The sequence below is a fragment of the Hydra viridissima genome, unplaced genomic scaffold (assembly GCF_058129835.1).
Source record: "Hydra viridissima isolate aposymbiotic clone 2 unplaced genomic scaffold, HvirCarnegie_v1 scaffold_11, whole genome shotgun sequence".
Lineage (NCBI taxonomy): Eukaryota > Metazoa > Cnidaria > Hydrozoa > Anthoathecata > Hydridae > Hydra > Hydra viridissima.
The window spans coordinates 88,868-109,238 of record NW_028324310.1 but is presented as its reverse complement, the minus strand read 5'-3'; the positions used below and the strand labels follow the sequence as shown (position 1 = coordinate 109,238).

The window sequence follows — 20,371 nt, the reverse complement described above, 5'->3', positions numbered from 1 at the left end:
TAAACATTTTGAAGAACCCACTTTTTCAAATACTCAATTGCAGGACCTAGCAAATGATATTTTAAACTACCTTACAGATAAAACAAATTCAATGGTGAGAAATGCGAGAAATCAGCCATGAATATAAAGGATGCAGAAATGAAATTTGCAATATTTAGCTGGTTATATTATACATAAACTGTTCAATAAGTTATACTATTCAAAAAGCTCTAATTCTTTTTATAGCATTCAATTCTGTTCTTTACTTCTAGCCTGTAAAATAGAATTCGACACTATACAAACACTCATAAATGCTTGTGTTAAAGGTGGTTTATTGAGAGTGAATTCTACAATTATTGATATATTTATACAATGTGAACTATTATTCAGAAAAAAAACTTTATCAAAGTGCTTTCTGCCGATGATTTTGTAAAAGAAATTCTTACAAACATAACAGTAACATCTAACTTTAACAATGTTTTTATACCAACTAATACTCCTTTTAAAAAAAAAATTAAAACAAATGTGCTTGAACAGATTATCAGTTTGTTTGTACGAGTTCAAACATGTTCATTTGCAAAAGATAAACGTGAAAAACACAAAGTTGCAAGCTAAGACTCTAAAAAAAGATCACTGCAAACTGAAATGAAGAAACTTAGCTACAGCAATAAACTTGTGTAAATTAAAACGCTTTAAAACTATTGTTAAAAAAAAAAGTATTTTTCATTCGTTATAAAAAAACTACTTATAATAAATTTTTAAGACTATTTATATTAATTTTAAAAAAATGTAAATTTGCTAGTCAAAGATAAAGAATTCAAAAGTTACATCAAACAACAAGTGTTATTTTACAATAGTAAAATATCTTTTATATTATCACTTAATATTTTCTTAGCTTAATTAGGTCAGTGTAAAATACTTTTCTTATTTCTCTTTTTTTTTTTTTTACCTACATTGATGTAAGCTTAGATCTACAGGCATAAATCGGTAGGTTACACATATATACCATGACAGTAAATTGATCATATAATAGGGCAGGCAAGGCTCTTTAACCTGGTAAAGACAACTTTCTTAGAAGAACAAAAAATCTACAATAAACTCCCAACTTAATTGTGGGTAATGTCAGGAGGAGCTAGTAAGCCTTTGATGATAAACCCCCTAGAGGTAGTATATATATATATATATATATATATATATATATATATATATATATATATATATATATATATATATATATATATATATATATATATACATAATAACAGAGGTGGGCACTTCCGATAAAAGTTCCGCTATTCCAATATTCTGCTCGTATCGGACTATGAAAAAAGTATTCATAGTCGGATTTTGTCAGACAATTTGATTAAAAAAATAACTATCGGACTTTCCAAATTTTGTATATCTGTCTTCCTAATTTTTATATCTATAATAAAGTATTTTTTGTGTGTAGATTCAAAAATTGTGACAACGACATTTGAGGTGTATGTGTTTGTTTCGCAGCATTATGCCATTTTCTCTTATCACCTTTTTTAGTTTTTACTTTGCAGCAATCGAATAATGGAGGTTTTCGAATTAACAAGTTTCGAATTACATATTATATATATATATATATATATATATATACATATATATATATATATATATATATATATATATATATATATATATATATATATATATATATATATATATATATATATATATATAAGCAATAACTACGGTGCCAACACAGTCAACCTATGGCGATAGTAGATGTTAGCAAGGTGACCTTCTACTTATTAATGGTAGTTGTGTTTCCAAACTGAACTAATGTTCGTCAAAAATTAAATCTACAAAACAGTACTTGGTACAAAATTCTTAACAAAAAAATTTGTTTACTATGTTTTCATTATGTATTCAATAATTTTTTTAATTCAATCAATTTAACCTAAAAGATAAAGAATTTTGTTTTCCTGATTTTTGTAGAGAGAAAGTTTTAGAAATCAAAGCTCTTTAAAATCAGGTCTTTTTTTTTTTTTGTTTCTTTGGTGGAGTTTTGAAATCTGTCTGATTTCGTGGTTTTGGAAAGTATTTAAGAACTTTATAATTTTTTTTGCAATGTGATTTAAAAGTGGTTAACTAGTTATCAAAACCTTAACAAAAATAATAGATATAATAATAGAAATACAAGGTGCGGCAGTGATTCGCGAACTCATTTTTGGTTTTATGATGTAAATAAAATGCTTCCGCAATTTGTTTTTGATTAATGTTTAATGAGAGTTTAATGAGATTTTAATAAAATTGTGAATAAAAAACATTTTACTTAAATGTTTTAGGGTGGAATGCAAGAACCGAACTTCAAGTTTGAAGTCGAACTTCAAACCTAAAGTGCGACTTGAGCGAATGCACAAAGCGAACTTCAACTCAAGTCAGACTTGAAAACCGCTAAAAATAGACCTTTTTCAAGTCTGACTTCAAACCAGACTTGAGAGAGCAAAAATTCCTTCCGAATGCAAGAACCCAACTTGAAATTTCAAGTCAGACTTCAAATCTCAAGTCTGACTTGAACGGAATGCAAGAAGCGAACTTGAACTGAAGTCAGACTTGAAAAACGAGAATTTTTGAATTTTCAAGTCATTTTTTCAAGTCTGCTCCAGACCAATCTTGAAACCAAACTTGAAAAAAAAAAAACAGACCGCCATTATCATTTTGCTGATGCGTAACAAAACTTTACTATTACTATATAACTTATTACAACCTTTGCAAGTAAGAAAATGAGTTTTTAACAAGCAAAAGTAGTTACTTGGGCATATTCACCTAATTAATTTAGAAGGTTACATTGTGAAAGTATATTTTTAAATGAATTCATTACAGAAAACTGAATATTAACATTGCGAAAACGTGTGTCTTTTAAAACATCCTGTAACTCGTATGTAATGATTCAACATGTCATATTTTGATGCCATTAGAAATGTTTATTAGCTTTTTGAAATGTCGAACATCCTAGCATTATAAAAGGCTGTTGATTAAGGCACATTTTTGTGATACAGTATAAAAGTAAATTCCATTTAGTAATAAATAGTTGCAGTTATACAAAGAGGTGATACGTGTAAAAGGAGTAAAAGAGAGTTCATGAGAAGTAGTTACAATTACATGAAGTATTAAAAAAACTTTTTTTTAAATGTTCAAAAATGAATCGGTATGAGCTGAATTTTAGAAGAAGAAGAAGAAAAAATAAGCCAAGTCACATACCAAGGTTTATTATTGACAGAGCTAATCCTTTAGAAGTTTACCACGGTATAGAATTTAAAAGGTGCTACAGATTTTTCAAAAAAAACCTTTTTATTATTAGCTAATGACATTATTAACAACAATGTTAACAATCAAGGGTGCCCCTCTTTCAACTGTACAACAACTGGCTATTGCATTTCGGTTTTATGCTACTGGTTCATTCCAAGTGAGTAGATATTCAAGAAACGGTATCAGAAAATGGCACCTTCTTATTGTAGATTTTACATTACGTTTTTAAATAACAACATTTTATACCAACAAATGATTATAACAATAAATAAACTCATTTAGAGAATAATAGAAGGTTTGGAAGAGCTGAAACTCAACTGTTTGTCCAGTGGTTTAGAACATTTCAATTCGAATGGCTAACAAAAGATATCAGTACATAAAGTTTCCAACAGAAGCTGATTCTTTGATAATTCAGCAAAAGTGATTATAAGTTTTCATGGATATCTGATTTTGCTATTTCATACAAACTTCAAACTTTTCTTAGATAAAGAAAATATTTATATTTATCAACCATTATTTAGATTTTACCAAATTCAAAAAATCCCTTTTTTTACCGAAACAAAAAGGGATTTTTTTTTGAATGTTGTTCATGTTTCAGGTGATTCTGGCTATCCTTATAAACAATATTTAATGACACCTTTTTCTAACCCAAAAATGAAAATGAAATCAGATACAATTACAACTTGAGAAGTACACACATGTTGAATGTTGTTGTTGAATATTGTTTTGGTATATCAAAAAAAAACAATACCCTTGTCTTAACATTCCCTTAGGAACAAAACTGCAAAATTCCATAGCTATAATAATATCCTGTTTTGTGCTTCACAACATTGCCCTTCTACAAAATGATTATTGTGGAGGCAATGAAATACACAATAGCAATGAAGAATGTGGTGCTAAAGCATTCACTAAAGACATTTTTGCAGAAACAAAGCAAAAGTCAAATTTCAGACTAAATTTTTTTTAAAAAAAATTGTGTATGATAATGGATAAAGGGTCTAATAACAAAAACATTATTTTCAAATATTTATACTACATATTATTTCAAAAGAATTACATTTTATATTTCAAAATAGTATTATATATGAAAAAAACAATTTCACTAATAAATAAAGTGATAAATTAAAACATTCCAAAAGCAATTTGGATCTGATATTGTTAGAAAAAAATAATCCTCACATAGAATAATTCTGTTGTGTTGCTTTTTTAAAACTTTGTGAAAATTTTAACTGTGAAAATTTTCACAAAGTTTTGTTTGTATTGTTGCTTTTTCTGGAGAGAGTTTTTTTTTTATATCATCTATTTCTATTTGTTTTTGCATTAGTTCTTTATCAAGATCATGAATTTCATTATATTGCTTTTTTGTATTTTTTTTTATTAAGAGATTTTTGTTTAACGTTAAACTTTGTTCTTTTTCATGTGTTAATGAGCAAGATGCTATCAATGGTTTTTAAAAGTTTTCTTTTCTGTTTCTATAAGTGGCCCAATAATTTCAGAAAACCTGTCTCCATATGTGATCTCTATTGACTTACATATGTAAATGGTGTATATATATATATATATATATATATATATATATATATATATATATATATATATATATATATATATATACACACACACACATAGTATTATGTAGTATTAGTATTGAGAAAACTAATTTTGTTTAAAGTAATTTTCTCAGTATTTTTAAAAAAAAACCATTATTTTCATTAAAGTATTAGTAAAAAGATAAATAAAAATACATTGTAGTATAGTATCATCCCCAAAAAGCGTCAAAATAAGATTCTGCATTTTCTAGAACATTTGCATGTATTTTAATTCAAATGGAATCTGTTAAAATGGAGAAATCAAGAGAAATTGTCTTGATCACTTAAGTGGTACATATGACCAACCGTTGTTTACCAACAACTTAGGATTTGGAACTGAAAGTGCCAAGATGAATTTATTTTTCTGATGTAAAATACATAGCAAGAACTTTTTTTTTTTTACTGTTATTAACTTTTTATTTAATCGTATATTATACAAATATCATTACACGGAATTTGTTTCAGTAAAAGGTTTTTCCCGTTAAAAAAAATCCATTACCGCTATTGGTTGCGAAGTGCATTTTCCGATAAACGCCCTAAATTCAACGCCTCGACTATTTTTCAAGTTCGACTTTCTCAAGCACGAGCTTGAAATTTTCAAGTCTCGTTTACGCATTCGCTCAAGTCAATTTTTCAAGTCTGACTTGACAAAGTCGAACTTGAGATTTCAAGTCGAACTTGACTCAAGTTCGGTTCTTGCATTCCACCCTTACAATCGAAGCTAAAAGAACCGAAGCTTTAAATTTGATTCACGCGGGTTTGCATGCACGTGAAGTGATTCGTGTTTCTGGAGTGTCTAAAATTACATTTTGCAAAGTGAAAAAACGTGACAGTGCTGAGAGAGCAAAAATGCCATCTCCAGTGAACAAAAAAGTTAAAAAGCATGCTGAAAAGAATTCTACTGTATCCATCAGAAAGACAGCGAAATTGTTCAATGTTGGTGAGAGGCCAGTCAATTGTTCAATGTTGGTGTGGCCATTCATGTCAACTTTTGACAGAAAGACTAAAAACTTTACAATTGGAACAGTCAAAGAGACTTTTGAACCAACTAAAAAGCCATGCTACGTAATTTACAGTAATTGACAATTGCGGTATCAACCCCCGGTCACTGTACGTTTCTTCGCAATAAAATGATATATTTACGGGTTCACAGCTTTGAACAAAAAAACTTCGAAGGAATCTCAGAAAATCGTCGAAAACGGGAGAATTTCACATCAGCAGGCAGTTTTATTGAAATGAAATAGAAGCCGAAAATAAAACTGCGCTACTCGATATTCTCCCCCTCACTTCCCCCCTGATTTTATGATTGATCATGATAAGTTTTTTATGCACCAAAGACTAAAATTCAAACATGCGCACAATTTTTTCAATGTTTATCACAAACTTTGCCCAGTTTTAATTTTGCACCTCATTCACCACCATCACTTAGACTAGATCTCAACATCACATTAAATCATCTCTTATCACGCCACCATATTTTTAACACCTAAAATAGTATGACGTCATTGAAAAATACGAAAACGTTTTTTCTAAAGTTTTTTTTAGTTAAATTTTTAAAAACCGTTGCAAAATATAAAGTTTAAGTTCTATTTATATAAAACGTCTTTGTTCTACGTTATTTTTCTACTACTCCTTATTGTCTACTAATTAACTGTCTTTTAGATGACCATATTTTAGGTGACCATATTTTCGATGATCATAAACACCGTGCGATAGCTGTTGTTTCGGTGAAAAAAAAGTCACAAAGTAATAATAACTAATCAGGAGTCGTTTTTATTTGTTATTTACAGAAAAAAGCTAATGTTGATGTTAGTTAACAATATAATAAGCAACTAACTTAAATTACAAAACCGTATAAATATGAAGTTTCCAAATCGATTTCTTCACTACTTTGTGGTGAAAAGTTTTTTTGCTCAGTAAATCTCTTTTTACACGTTTTTGCGCTTTTATCGTGTGATTCGATCCTAATATTTGTGCATGTCCGATTATATGATTAAGACTTAATCTTATCGACGACCATTGCCTCATGAATTAAAAAAAACTGACACCAATTTAAAAACAAATAACTGAGTTTAACCTTAATGCAAGAGAAATTATTTTCTCAAAACTTTTGAAAGTGAAGATTTAACAACAAAAACTCGACCACACTGATCTCAGTTTGGATCATCGCAGATCTCGTTTGGGAATTCTTCAATCTACCAAAATAATTCAAACTTTTTATTGATTTGATGGTTTTGTTGTTTTGTTTTTTATTTTCTATGATTCGTTGCTTGAGATTTAAGTTTCAATTTTAAAATCTTCAACATACCAGTATCTGTAAGTTCAAGAAAAACTGTAAAAAAAAGCATAGGTTTTGTCCATCAACCACCTGTTTGTTTAAAGATTGCAGAAAAGAATATTTGCAATAATGGAAATGGAGGCACTAGAGCAAGAAATGAACCGGTACGTCATCTATTTTTGTTCTACTTTTGTCGCTTGTTCTTTATAATTTTAAGTTTCACTGTTAGAAAAACCGGTAAAAGTAGAAGAAAAAAATGATTTTGCAGAAGTGAATAAATGATAACAAATTTTGTAAATGAATATCAGAACTTCATTATTAGAGATTAAAAATCGGAAATATAATATCAGAAAACAGTTTCAGAGAAAGCTTCTTTAATTGTATGAAAAAGAGGCTGCAAAATCTATTCAATTTTGAAAGAATATATTACGTTACTCTACTCATCTTATTGAGGAGAAGCATTGCCAAAAAAATTCTGTAATTACTTTTCGATTGGAGATATGGAATATTGGCTAGTGCTCATTTTCCTCACGAATTTTCAGCGTAGAGTTTTTCAAATCCAATAGCAATTATCACAAGTTACATATTTACAAGGTTTAGTTTTAATCTTTAAATAAACAGTTGATAAATCTACTAAGTTCTATCAACAAAAATAACAAAGAAAATTTTAAAAAAATCCCAAGACTTGCCATTAAATTACAAATGTTTTTTGCTTGATATTTTACCGAATATCGAAAAACTGAGGTTATGTTTGAATTCAACTCATAAACGAACTAAGGGAAATAGCACAAACCCTGTGATATAATTTGCGTATACTCTGTGCTTTCCTATTTTTGAAATAGATTTTCTCCCTGTCATTCCTTCATTAGGTTTCTTTCTCACTCATTCCTTTTATTGCAGAAAATCTATTTCTTTGCTGAAAATGAACGACTTCATGAAGTTTTAGTAAACTGCTCTTTTAAAGTACAAGTCGGAAGGTAAAACAAATTTAGACGAAGTGAGTTCTAACAATCAGTTCATCAACGCGAAATAAAAAGAGGAAAAAAGGCATAAGACATCCAAATAATTACAGCAGAACTTCCATTAAAAAAGCTCGTGTTAAAGGAATGGAGCACGTAAATTAGGGGTGGAATGCAAGAACCGAACTTCAAATTTGAAGTCGAACTTCAAACCTAAAGTGCGACTTGAGCGAATGCACAAAGCGAACTTCAACTCAAGTCAGACTTGAAAACCGCTAAAAATAGACCTTTTTCAAGTCTGACTTCAAACCAGACTTGAGAGAGCAAAAATTCCTTCCGAATGCAAGAACCCAACTTGAAATTTCAAGTCAGACTTCAAATCTCAAGTCTGACTTGAACGGAATGCAAGAAGCGAACTTGAACTGAAGTCAGACTTGAAAAACGAGAATTTTTGAATTTTCAAGTCATTTTTTCAAGTCTGCTCCAGACCAATCTTGAAACCAAACTTGAAAAAAAAAAAACAGACCGCCATTATCATTTTGCTGATGCGTAACAAAACTTTACTATTACTATATAACTTATTACAACCTTTGCAAGTAAGAAAATGAGTTTTTAACAAGCAAAAGTAGTTACTTGGGCATATTCACCTAATTAATTTAGAAGGTTACATTGTGAAAGTATATTTTTAAATGAATTCATTACAGAAAACTGAATATTAACATTGCGAAAACGTGTGTCTTTTAAAACATCCTGTAACTCGTATGTAATGATTCAACATGTCATATTTTGATGCCATTAGAAATGTTTATTAGCTTTTTGAAATGTCGAACATCCTAGCATTATAAAAGGCTGTTGATTAAGGCACATTTTTGTGATACAGTATAAAAGTAAATTCCATTTAGTAATAAATAGTTGCAGTTATACAAAGAGGTGATACGTGTAAAAGGAGTAAAAGAGAGTTCATGAGAAGTAGTTACAATTACATGAAGTATTAAAAAAACTTTTTTTTAAATGTTCAAAAATGAATCGGTATGAGCTGAATTTTAGAAGAAGAAGAAGAAAAAATAAGCCAAGTCACATACCAAGGTTTATTATTGACAGAGCTAATCCTTTAGAAGTTTACCACGGTATAGAATTTAAAAGGTGCTACAGATTTTTCAAAAAAAACCTTTTTATTATTAGCTAATGACATTATTAACAACAATGTTAACAATCAAGGGTGCCCCTCTTTCAACTGTACAACAACTGGCTATTGCATTTCGGTTTTATGCTACTGGTTCATTCCAAGTGAGTAGATATTCAAGAAACGGTATCAGAAAATGGCACCTTCTTATTGTAGATTTTACATTACGTTTTTAAATAACAACATTTTATACCAACAAATGATTATAACAATAAATAAACTCATTTAGAGAATAATAGAAGGTTTGGAAGAGCTGAAACTCAACTGTTTGTCCAGTGGTTTAGAACATTTCAATTCGAATGGCTAACAAAAGATATCAGTACATAAAGTTTCCAACAGAAGCTGATTCTTTGATAATTCAGCAAAAGTGATTATAAGTTTTCATGGATATCTGATTTTGCTATTTCATACAAACTTCAAACTTTTCTTAGATAAAGAAAATATTTATATTTATCAACCATTATTTAGATTTTACCAAATTCAAAAAATCCCTTTTTTTACCGAAACAAAAAGGGATTTTTTTTTGAATGTTGTTCATGTTTCAGGTGATTCTGGCTATCCTTATAAACAATATTTAATGACACCTTTTTCTAACCCAAAAATGAAAATGAAATCAGATACAATTACAACTTGAGAAGTACACACATGTTGAATGTTGTTGTTGAATATTGTTTTGGTATATCAAAAAAAAACAATACCCTTGTCTTAACATTCCCTTAGGAACAAAACTGCAAAATTCCATAGCTATAATAATATCCTGTTTTGTGCTTCACAACATTGCCCTTCTACAAAATGATTATTGTGGAGGCAATGAAATACACAATAGCAATGAAGAATGTGGTGCTAAAGCATTCACTAAAGACATTTTTGCAGAAACAAAGCAAAAGTCAAATTTCAGACTTAATTTTTTTTAAAAAAAATTGTGTATGATAATGGATAAAGGGTCTAATAACAAAAACATTATTTTCAAATATTTATACTACATATTATTTCAAAAGAATTACATTTTATATTTCAAAATAGTATTATATATGAAAAAAACAATTTCACTAAAAAATAAAGTGATAAATTAAAACATTCCAAAAACAATTTGGATCTGATATTCTTTGAAAATAATAATCCTCACATAGAATAATTCGTTGTGTTGCTTTTTTAAAACTTTGTGAAAATTTTAACTGTGAAAATTTTCACAAAGTTTTGTTTGTATTGTTGCTTTTTCTGGAGAGAGTTTTTTTTTATATTATCTATTTCTATTTGTTTTTGCATTAGTTCTTTATCAAGATCATGAATTTCATTATATTGCTTTTTTGTATTTTTTTTTTATTAAGAGATTTTTGTTTAACGTTAAACTTTGTTCTTTTTCATGTGTTAATGAGCAAGATGCTATCAATAGTTTTTAAAAGTTTTCTTTTCTATTTCTATAAGTTGCCCAATAATTTCAGAAGACCTGTCTCCATATGTGATCTCTATTGACTTACATATGTAAATGGTGTATATATATATATATATATATATATATATATATATATATATATATATATATATATATATATATATATATATATATATATATATATATATATACACACATAGTATTATGTAGTATTAGTATTGAGAAAACTAATTTTGTTTAAAGTAATTTTCTCAGTATTTTAAAAAAAAAAACCATTATTTTCATTAAAGTATTAGTAAAAAGATAAATAAAAATACATTGTAGTATAGTATCATCCCCAAAAAGCGTCAAAATAAGATTCTGCATTTTCTAGAACATTTGCATGTATTTTAATTCAAATGGAATCTGTTAAAATGGAGAAATCAAGAGAAATTGTCTTGATCACTTAAGTGGTACATATGACCAACCGTTGTTTACCAACAACTTAGGATTTGGAACTGAAAGTGCCAAGATGAATTTATTTTTCTGATGTAAAATACATAGCAAGAACTTTTTTTTTTTACTGTTATTAACTTTTTATTTAATCGTATATTATACAAATATCATTACACGGAATTTGTTTCAGTAAAAGGTTTTTCCCGTTAAAAAAAATCCATTACCGCTATTGGTTGCGAAGTGCATTTTCCGATAAACGCCCTAAATTCAACGCCTCGACTATTTTTCAAGTTCGACTTTCTCAAGCACGAGCTTGAAATTTTCAAGTCTCGTTTACGCATTCGCTCAAGTCAATTTTTCAAGTCTGACTTGACAAAGTCGAACTTGAGATTTCAAGTCGAACTTGACTCAAGTTCGGTTCTTGCATTCCACCCTAGATGATAAGTTATTAACCGCGAAAGTAAATTGCAGTATATAAGAGCGTTTTATTTAACTTTATCGTTACAAATAACGGACTTCTTTTTCGTAGGACGACTATAAAAGACGAAGTTGTTATGGGGAACGAGTTCGACGATATAAAGGGTAATTATATTAATTATTATAATTATATTAATTCTTTAAGTTTCCCCTATGAGACCGACTTTCAATTTTTTTTTTAAAAAAAGCCTTTTTTCTCAGTTGAAAAATTTCCACAAGATCTATTTACAACACTTGCTGATTTGCTGACTTATGATTGGCAAAAGTTTGCTCGATGTCTTTTGGTTGATGACTCAGCAATCGATAACGTAAAAGAAGAATTTGAAACTACGCGAGAGCAAACTATGCAAATTATAAACCAATGGCGTAAGGATAATCCAACAAAACAATGGCGAGATATGAAAGCTGGATTACTTTTATGCAAACGAAAGGATTTGGTCAGTGAGTGCGAACGAAGTAGGTATTTCGAGAATCAATAGCTTTTCATGCCCCCCTCATGCGGAGTTTTTCGGCTGTTGTTAAATAGTTTTTAAAGATGCCAGTGAAATACTTGCCAACGATTAATAATGATTAAAATAAAATTTTTTGTATAAGTTATTTATAATAAATCTAATATTCTGAAGTTTTTAAAATAGAACCATTTATGCGTTTAAAACACTGCCAGGTTTTGAGTGTGACATGTTTACATTTATTTGGAAAATTGTAATTTAAATTTGAATGAAATCAGTCTTAATCGAATAGCAAATCTGCGCAATTTCTTGAAAAAAAAAATGACAAAAGGTTTGTGAGGTATCGTAATTTTTTTCTAAAATCCTGTATATTTGCATGTTTAAATTATACAAATTATTTTAAATTAGAGTTATCTTAAATAACTTATACTGAAACTTTTATTTAATTTTTATTAATCGTAAAATATCGGATAACCAAACAGCGATGCCTAATGTGCACTACTTCACCCCTACCCCACCTAATACTTTTTTAAATAAAAAACAGCAATTGTTCTTAATAGCGTTTGTTATTTGTGATAGATTTGAAGTAAAACAAATTTATATATAAAATATTTACCATGATGATAGCATGTGCTTCAAAAATTACATTCAGCAATCAGCAAAATTCTTTTTCAATAACTCATCGGTTTAATCGTCTTTTAAATCAAGCAATAAAATTATCATACTATCATCATGATATCATCATCATCATCATCGTCATCATCATCATCATCATCATCATCATCATCATCATCATCATCATCATCATCATCATCATCATCATCATCATCATCATCATCATCATCATCATCATCATCATCATCATCATCATCATCATTATCATCATCATCATCATCATCATCATCATCATCATCATCATCATCATCATCATCATCATCATCATCATCATCATCATCATCATCATCATCATACTATTCATATTTGTCCTCTCAAAAACAAAAGCTGATTACAGGGAAATGGTGAGCGCTTCACAAATAATTTCTAAACAAAGTCTTCGAGTGTTTAAAAATATTTATTTTTTTTGTATTTAAGAATTAATATCACGACACTCCGTTTTCGGTGTCCTACCACCGACAAAAGCTTTCTTTTCGCGTGACGATGAACTTAATCAAATTCACAAACATGTTTGCGAAACAAGCAATTCGGGTAAATCAATCACGGTTTTAACTGGAATGTCTGGAGTAGGAAAGACTCAGCTCGCTAGAAAATATGCAGCAACTTATAGCGAGCATTTTGCAAGCATTGTGTGGGTGGATGCATCAATTGACAAAGTACAAGTTTGTATGACTAATCTCTGTCACCAACTAGGGGTAAACGTAAAAGATTCAGAAGGCGATCCGTTCGATATTGAAGTAGTGTGTAGAAAAGTACATCACTATTTCGAAAGAGAAAAAACGTTATTCATCTTCGATAACATTGATAATGAGAGTGTGAAGAATTTAAAAAAATATGTTTCAAATAAAAAAAATGCATTTACTTTGGTAATATCGCAATGGAAATCATGGTCTACCGATGTTAATCAAGTGCAAATTAATTCTTTCTCGCCTCAAAATGCATTTCTTTTCATAAAAAGAAATATTAACCAAATATTTACAAACGATGAAGAAAAGCTAAAAGAAATAGCCGAAGTGCTTCAATATCATCCATTCGCCATTAATCAAGCTATTCTCTATATAAACAATAACAGCGTTTCTTTGCAGGAATATCTAGATCTTTTTCGATCGCATCCCGTTGAAATGCTCGAGCAAGAAATCCTCACCGAAGCGGAAACAAAGTCTGCAATAAAATCAATTAACATAGTATTAAACAAAATAGAAACATCGAATGAAAAATCAGTGGAAATTTTAAACCATTTATCGTATTGCGATGGTCAACACATTACAAACACGTTTATTCACGGTATTTCAAAGCACCTGCAAATAAACGACGAATTTTTAATAAACCAAGCAATCAGATTATTAGTCAATTATTCTTTGCTTGATCGTTTCAATGACGGCAATGACAGGTATGCAATGCACGAAATGACACAGTTAGCGTGTAAATGTTATCAAAAACGCAAAAAAATCACAAAAATATGCAACAAAAACATGGTCAACTTTCTAAGATTACAATTGGAAGATGTAAAGGAACACGTAGACGATGGAAAGCACTTCTATAACCATTTTATCCATATGTTTCGCATCAACAAACCAAAGATGTGTCATGTGTTCCATCAACAGTTTTGGATTATCCGACGTTTCTTATCAAATAAAGGTTTCTTTCAAGAAGCATTAAACATTCTTGATGCTATTCAAAACTTCAACACAAAAACTTATGGAGCTGAGAATCATATAACTTTAGATACAAAACATAATATAGCAAGATGTTTAAATGAAATTGGAAAATATAACGACGCTCTAGAAATTTATTATGAAGTTAATGAATTAAAAAGTGGTATCTTAGGAATCAACCATCCATCAACCTTGGGTACAAAAAATAATATAGCAAATTGTTTGAGAAATATGGGAAAATATAATGAAGCTTTAGAAATTTCTTATCAAGTAGAAAAAATACAAACTAATATTTTAGGAATCAATCATCCATCAATATTGGATACAAAAAATAATATAGCAAATTGTTTATATGGGTTAGGAAAATATAATGAAGCTTTAGAAATTTATTATAAGATTGAAAAAATACGAACTGATATTTTAGGTATCAATAATCCTTTAACATTAGATGCAAAAAACAATAAAGCGAACTGTTTGTATGGAATGGCAAAGTATAATGAAGCTTTAGAAATTTATTATCAAGTTGATAAAATACAAACTGATATTTTAGGTAACACTCATCCAGCAACATTGTCTACAAAGAATAATATAGCAGCCTGTTTGTATGGAATAGGAAAATACAAAAAAGCTTTAAAAATTTATTATCAAGTTGAAAAAGTAAGAACTGATATTTTTGGTATCAATCCATCAACATTAAATACAAAAAATAATATAGCAAACTGTTTGAGTGGAATGGGGAAATTTAATGAAGCTGTAGAAATTTATTATCAAGTTGATAAAATACAAACTGATATTTTAGGAATCAACCATCCGTCAACATTGGATACAAAAAATAGTATTGCAATCTGCTTGAGTGATATGGGAAAACATAATGAAGCTGTAGAAATTTCTTATCAAGTTGATAAAATACAAACTGATACTTTCGGAATCAATCATCCATCAACATTGGATACAAAAACTAATATAGCAAACTGTTTGTATGGATCGGGAAAATATAATGACGCTTTAAAATTATATTATCAAGTTGAAAAAATACGAACTGATATTTTAGGTATCAATCATCCATCAACATTGAGTACAAAAAATGATATAGCAATCTGCTTGAGTGGAATGGGAAAGTATAATGAAGCTTTAGAAATTTATTATCATGTTGATAAAATACAAACTGATGTTTTAGGAATCAACCATCCATCAACATTGGGTACAAAAAATAACATAGCAAACTGTTTGTCAAATATGGGAAAACTCAATGAATCTGTAGAAATTTATTATCAAGTTAATAAAATGCAAACTGATATTTTAGGGAGCAATCATCCATCAACATTGAGTACAAAAAATAATATAGCAAACTGTTTTTACGGAATGGGAAAATATAATGATGCATTAAATATGTATTATCATGTTGAAAAACAACGGACTAATAGTTTAGGTATCAATCATCCATCAACATTGGATACAAAAAAAAATATAGCAAACAGTTTGTGTGGAATTGGAAAATATAATCAAGCTTTAGAAACTTTATATCAGGTTGAAAAAATACAAACTGATATTTTTGGCATCAATCATCCATCAACATTTGATACAAAAAATGATATAGCAAGCTGTTTAAGTAGAATGGGAAAATATAATGAAGCTTTAAAAATTTCTCTTCAAGTTGATAAAATGCAAATTGATATTTCAGGTATCAATCATACATCAATATTGGATACAAAAAGTAATATAGGAAACTGTCTGTATGGAAAAAGAAAATATAATGAAGCTTTAAAAATTTATCATCAAGTTGATAAAATACAACGTGATATTTTAGGTAACAATCATCCATCAACTCTTGCTACAAAAAACAACATAGCAAACTGTTTTTATGCAATGGGAAATTTTGATAATGCTTTAAAAATGTATTATCACATCGAAAAAAAAAAAACTAAAATTTTTGGTATCAATCATCTATCAACTTTGAATACTAAAAATAATATAGCAAACTGTTTGAGCGGAATAGGAAAATACAAAGAAGCTTTAGAAATTTATCATCAAGTTGAAAAGTTAAAAAGTGAGGTTTTACATATCATTCATCCATCAACAGTAGTTACAAAAATTAACATGGCAAACTGTTTGTATGCAATTGGAAAATATAATAACGCTGTGGAAATTTATTATCAAGTTGATAAAATACAAACTGATATCTTAGGTAACAGTCATCGATCAACATTGGCCACAAAAAATAATATAGCAAACTGCTTGTCGAATATGCGAATGTATAATGAAGCTTTAAAAATCTATTATCAAGTTTACAAAATACAAGTTGATGTCTTTGGAATAAATCATCCAGCAAGATTGCTTACAGAATATAATATAGCAGCATGTTTGAAAGATATGGGAAAATATAATGAAAGCATGGAAGTTTATTATCATGTTGATAAATTACAGACGGATACTTTAGGTAACAATAATCCATCAACAATAGCTAGAAAAATCAATATAGCAAATTGTTTGTATGGAATCGGAAAATATAATGAAGCTTTAAAAATGTATTATCAAGTTGAAAAAATACAAACTGATATTTTAGGAAATAGTCATCCATCAACATTGGATATAAAAAATAATGTAGCAAACTGTTTGTATGGATTGGGAAAATATAATGAAGCTTTAAAAATGTATTATGAAGTTGAAATAATACGAGCTTACAAATTAGGTAACAATCATCCTTCAACATTGAGTACAAAAAATGATTTAGCAATTTGTTTGAGTGGAATGGGAAAATATATTGAAGCTTTAGAAATTTTTTATACGGTTGATAAAGCACAAACTGATATTTTAGGAATCAATCATCCATCAACATTGGGTACAAAAAATAACTTAGCAAATTGTTTATTGAATATGGGAAAATATAATAAAGCTATAGATGTTTATTATCAAGTTGATAAAATGCAAACTGATATTTTAGATAACAATCATCCATCAACTTTGGCTACAAAAAATAATATAGCAAACTGTTTCTATGGAATGGGAATATATAATGACGCTTTAAAATTATATTATCAAATTGAAAAAATGCGAACTGATATTTTAGGTTTCAATCATCCATCAACATTGGAAACAAAAAATAATATAGTTAACTGTTTGTATGGATTGGGAAAATATTATGAAGCTTTAGATATTTCTTATCAAGTTGAGAAATTACGAACTGAAGTTTTAGGTATCAATCATCCATCAACATTGGATACAAAAAATAATAAAGCAAACTGTTTGTATGGATTAGGAAAATATAATGAAGCATTGAAAATTTTGTATCAAGTTGAAAAAATACGAACTAATATTTTAGGTATTTATCATCCATCAACATTGAGTACAAAAATTGACATAGCAATCTGTTTGAGTGGAATGGGAAAATATAATGAAGCTTTAGAAATTTATCATCCAATTGATGAAATACAAGCAAGTTTTTTAGGAATTAATCATCCATCAACATTGGATACAAAAAATAATATAGCAAACTGTTTGTATGGATTGGGAAAATATAATGAAGCTTTTGAAATTTATTATCAAGTTGAACTAAAACGAACTGATATTTTAGGTATAAATCATCCATCAACATTGAGTACAAAAAATGATATAGCAATCTGCTTGAGTGGAATGGGAAAATATAATGAAGCTTTAGAAATTTATTATCATGTTGATAAAATACAAACTGATGTTTTAGGAATTAACCATCCATCAACATTGGGTACAAAAAATAATATAGCAAACTGTTTGTCTAATAAAGGCAAATATAATGAAGCTGTAAATATTTATTATCAAGTTGATAAAATACAAACTGTTATTTTTGGTGAAAATCATCCATCAACTTTAGCTACAAAGAATAATATAGCAAACTGTTTGTATGGAATGAGGAAATATGATGAAGCTTTAAAAATTTACTATGAAGTTGAAAAAATGCGTTCTGATATTTTAGGCATCAATCATCCATCAACATTGGATACAAATAATAATATAGCAAACTGTTTGTTTGGAATGAAAAAATATAATGAAGCTTTAAAAAGGTATTATCAAGTTGAAAAAGTAAGAACTGATATTTTAGGTATCAATCATCCATCAACATTTGAAGCAAAAAGTAATATAGCTAACTGTTTGAGTGGAATGGGAAACTAATATAAAGTTGCAAAAAATTTTTATCTTTTTGAAAAGACATGAACTGATATTTAAGGAATTTATCAATTAATCATCAATTTAATTAATCTATTATTAATTTATTATAAAACGGCTTGAGTGGAACGGGAAAGTTTAACGATGTTTTTAATTATTTATGTTGTTGAGAAAACACAAACTGATATTTTAGGTAACAATCATCCATCAACTTTGAGTACAAAAAAATCTATGCTGTGTATGTATGTATGTATGTATGTATGTATGTATGTATGTATGTATGTATGTATGTATGTATGTATGTATGTATGTATGTATGTATGTATGTATGTATGTATGTATGTATGTATGTATGTATGTATGTATGTATGTATGTATGTATGTATGTATGTATGTATGTATGTATGTATGTATGTATGTATGTATGTTTGTAGGTATGTATGTATATATGCATTTATGTATATATATATATATATATATATATATATATATATATATATATATATATATAAATGCATTTTAGCAAAATATATATTATTTAAACTTATTTTTTAAATCTTTACATTTTCAACTAAGTAAAAGTATGGTGTTGGGTCAATGATGATAATTTTTTTACGGCCGGAAAGCTAAAAAGGATAAGTTATTGACAAAGACCCTTGGTACAGGCTTTAAATTTCATGTTTTATTTGAGCGTAAAAAATTGAAAGTTCTTTAGTTTTCTTTTAATTTTGTTTAAATTGTTTTTGTGTCAATATACAATTAACTGAAGCAAGCTTTTAGCCATAACTTAAAGACTTATTAAAATTGCTACTGATGGTTTTTTCGTAAAATTTATTTATCTTATTTCAATATTTATTTTTAAGCATTAGTAAATTTCCAGTTAATATTAAGTAAATTTTCTGTTAAAGAAATTTATAATGTTATTCGTTCCACTTTCAAAAACAAAAAGAGGTTAAATTTTTATAATTTAAATTTACGTTAAATAAGAATGAGGCTGGGGAAATTTATTGATCAGTTTTTCTATAATATATGCACGTGACATTTACGTAAACGCATTTATATTTGACTATTAGAATCAGCGGAATGAATTTAGGTATGTGCGTAAAAGTTTTAAACTACTTATATATTTGATTATTTTTAAGGGTCTGCGTATCGTTTCATTTCCATATCGTTATCATTCCGAAACGATATCGGAAAAAAAAATCATCGGAATGACGAGAGTTCCAGTATATAAAGAGATTTAAACTAACTACAATACCGGTTAAAATTTTTATAACGATATTGCGTCGTAATCATTCCGTTGACATTTTTTTTTTTCCGATTTTATATTAGTATGATAACGATATAGAAATGAAACGATACGCAGACCCTTAATTAACATATGAGTCGATTTCTCATAAGACGGTTTTGTCGTAACTAATGTTGCATGAAAATAAAGTTTGGACTATCTATAAAATTTTAACAAGTATGTTAAAGTTTATAATTAGGGATGTACAAAATAGATTTGGTTTGGCTCGAATCTGCTTTTTAAATGTTTTTGGATATCATCAAGTAATAAGGCCCAATAATTTTATCCACTCCGTTACCGTAACATAAATGTAACTACATCTGTGAATTATTAATATTTCTGTAATAAATTCTATTTTTGTAATGAAATATACTGGGTACTATAACAACAGCCTACATGTTAAGTATATTAGCCAAATTTAATGACATAAAAAATTTAATTTATGTGACAATGTCTGCTCCGTTACTGACATTTGCTAATTATTTATTATTTAAAAGCAAAACAGTGAAAGTTACATTTTAAATTAAAGGGAGAATCTTTGTATACAAATAAATTCAGTACATTATCTTTTTAAAAAAGGTAAAGCGTCTTT

At 28.2% G+C, this 20,371-nt stretch overlaps 1 protein-coding gene across 1 annotated transcript; it reads left to right on the top strand.

The window, feature by feature from the left end:
• Positions 1-6,896: 6,896 nt before the first annotated feature.
• On the top strand, positions 6,897-18,635 carry LOC145185832 (uncharacterized). The gene is made up of 4 exons (XM_090067364.1): positions 6,897-7,289; positions 11,625-11,677; positions 11,774-12,028; positions 13,114-18,635. The coding sequence occupies exons 1-4, from the start codon at positions 7,255-7,257 to the stop codon at positions 18,495-18,497; spliced, it is 5,727 nt and encodes a 1,908-aa protein (XP_089923490.1). The 5' UTR covers positions 6,897-7,254; the 3' UTR covers positions 18,498-18,635.
• The last annotated feature ends 1,736 nt before the right edge of the window (positions 18,636-20,371 follow it).

Coding starts and splice junctions, on each gene's coding strand:
- LOC145185832 (XM_090067364.1), top strand. CDS start 7,255: ATGGAAATGGAGGCACTAGAGCAAGAAATGAACCG. Junction 7,290..11,624: donor CTAGAGCAAGAAATGAACCG/GTACGTCATCTA, acceptor TCTTTTTCGTAG/GACGACTATAAAAGACGAAG. Junction 11,678..11,773: donor CGAGTTCGACGATATAAAGG/GTAATTATATTA, acceptor CTTTTTTCTCAG/TTGAAAAATTTCCACAAGAT.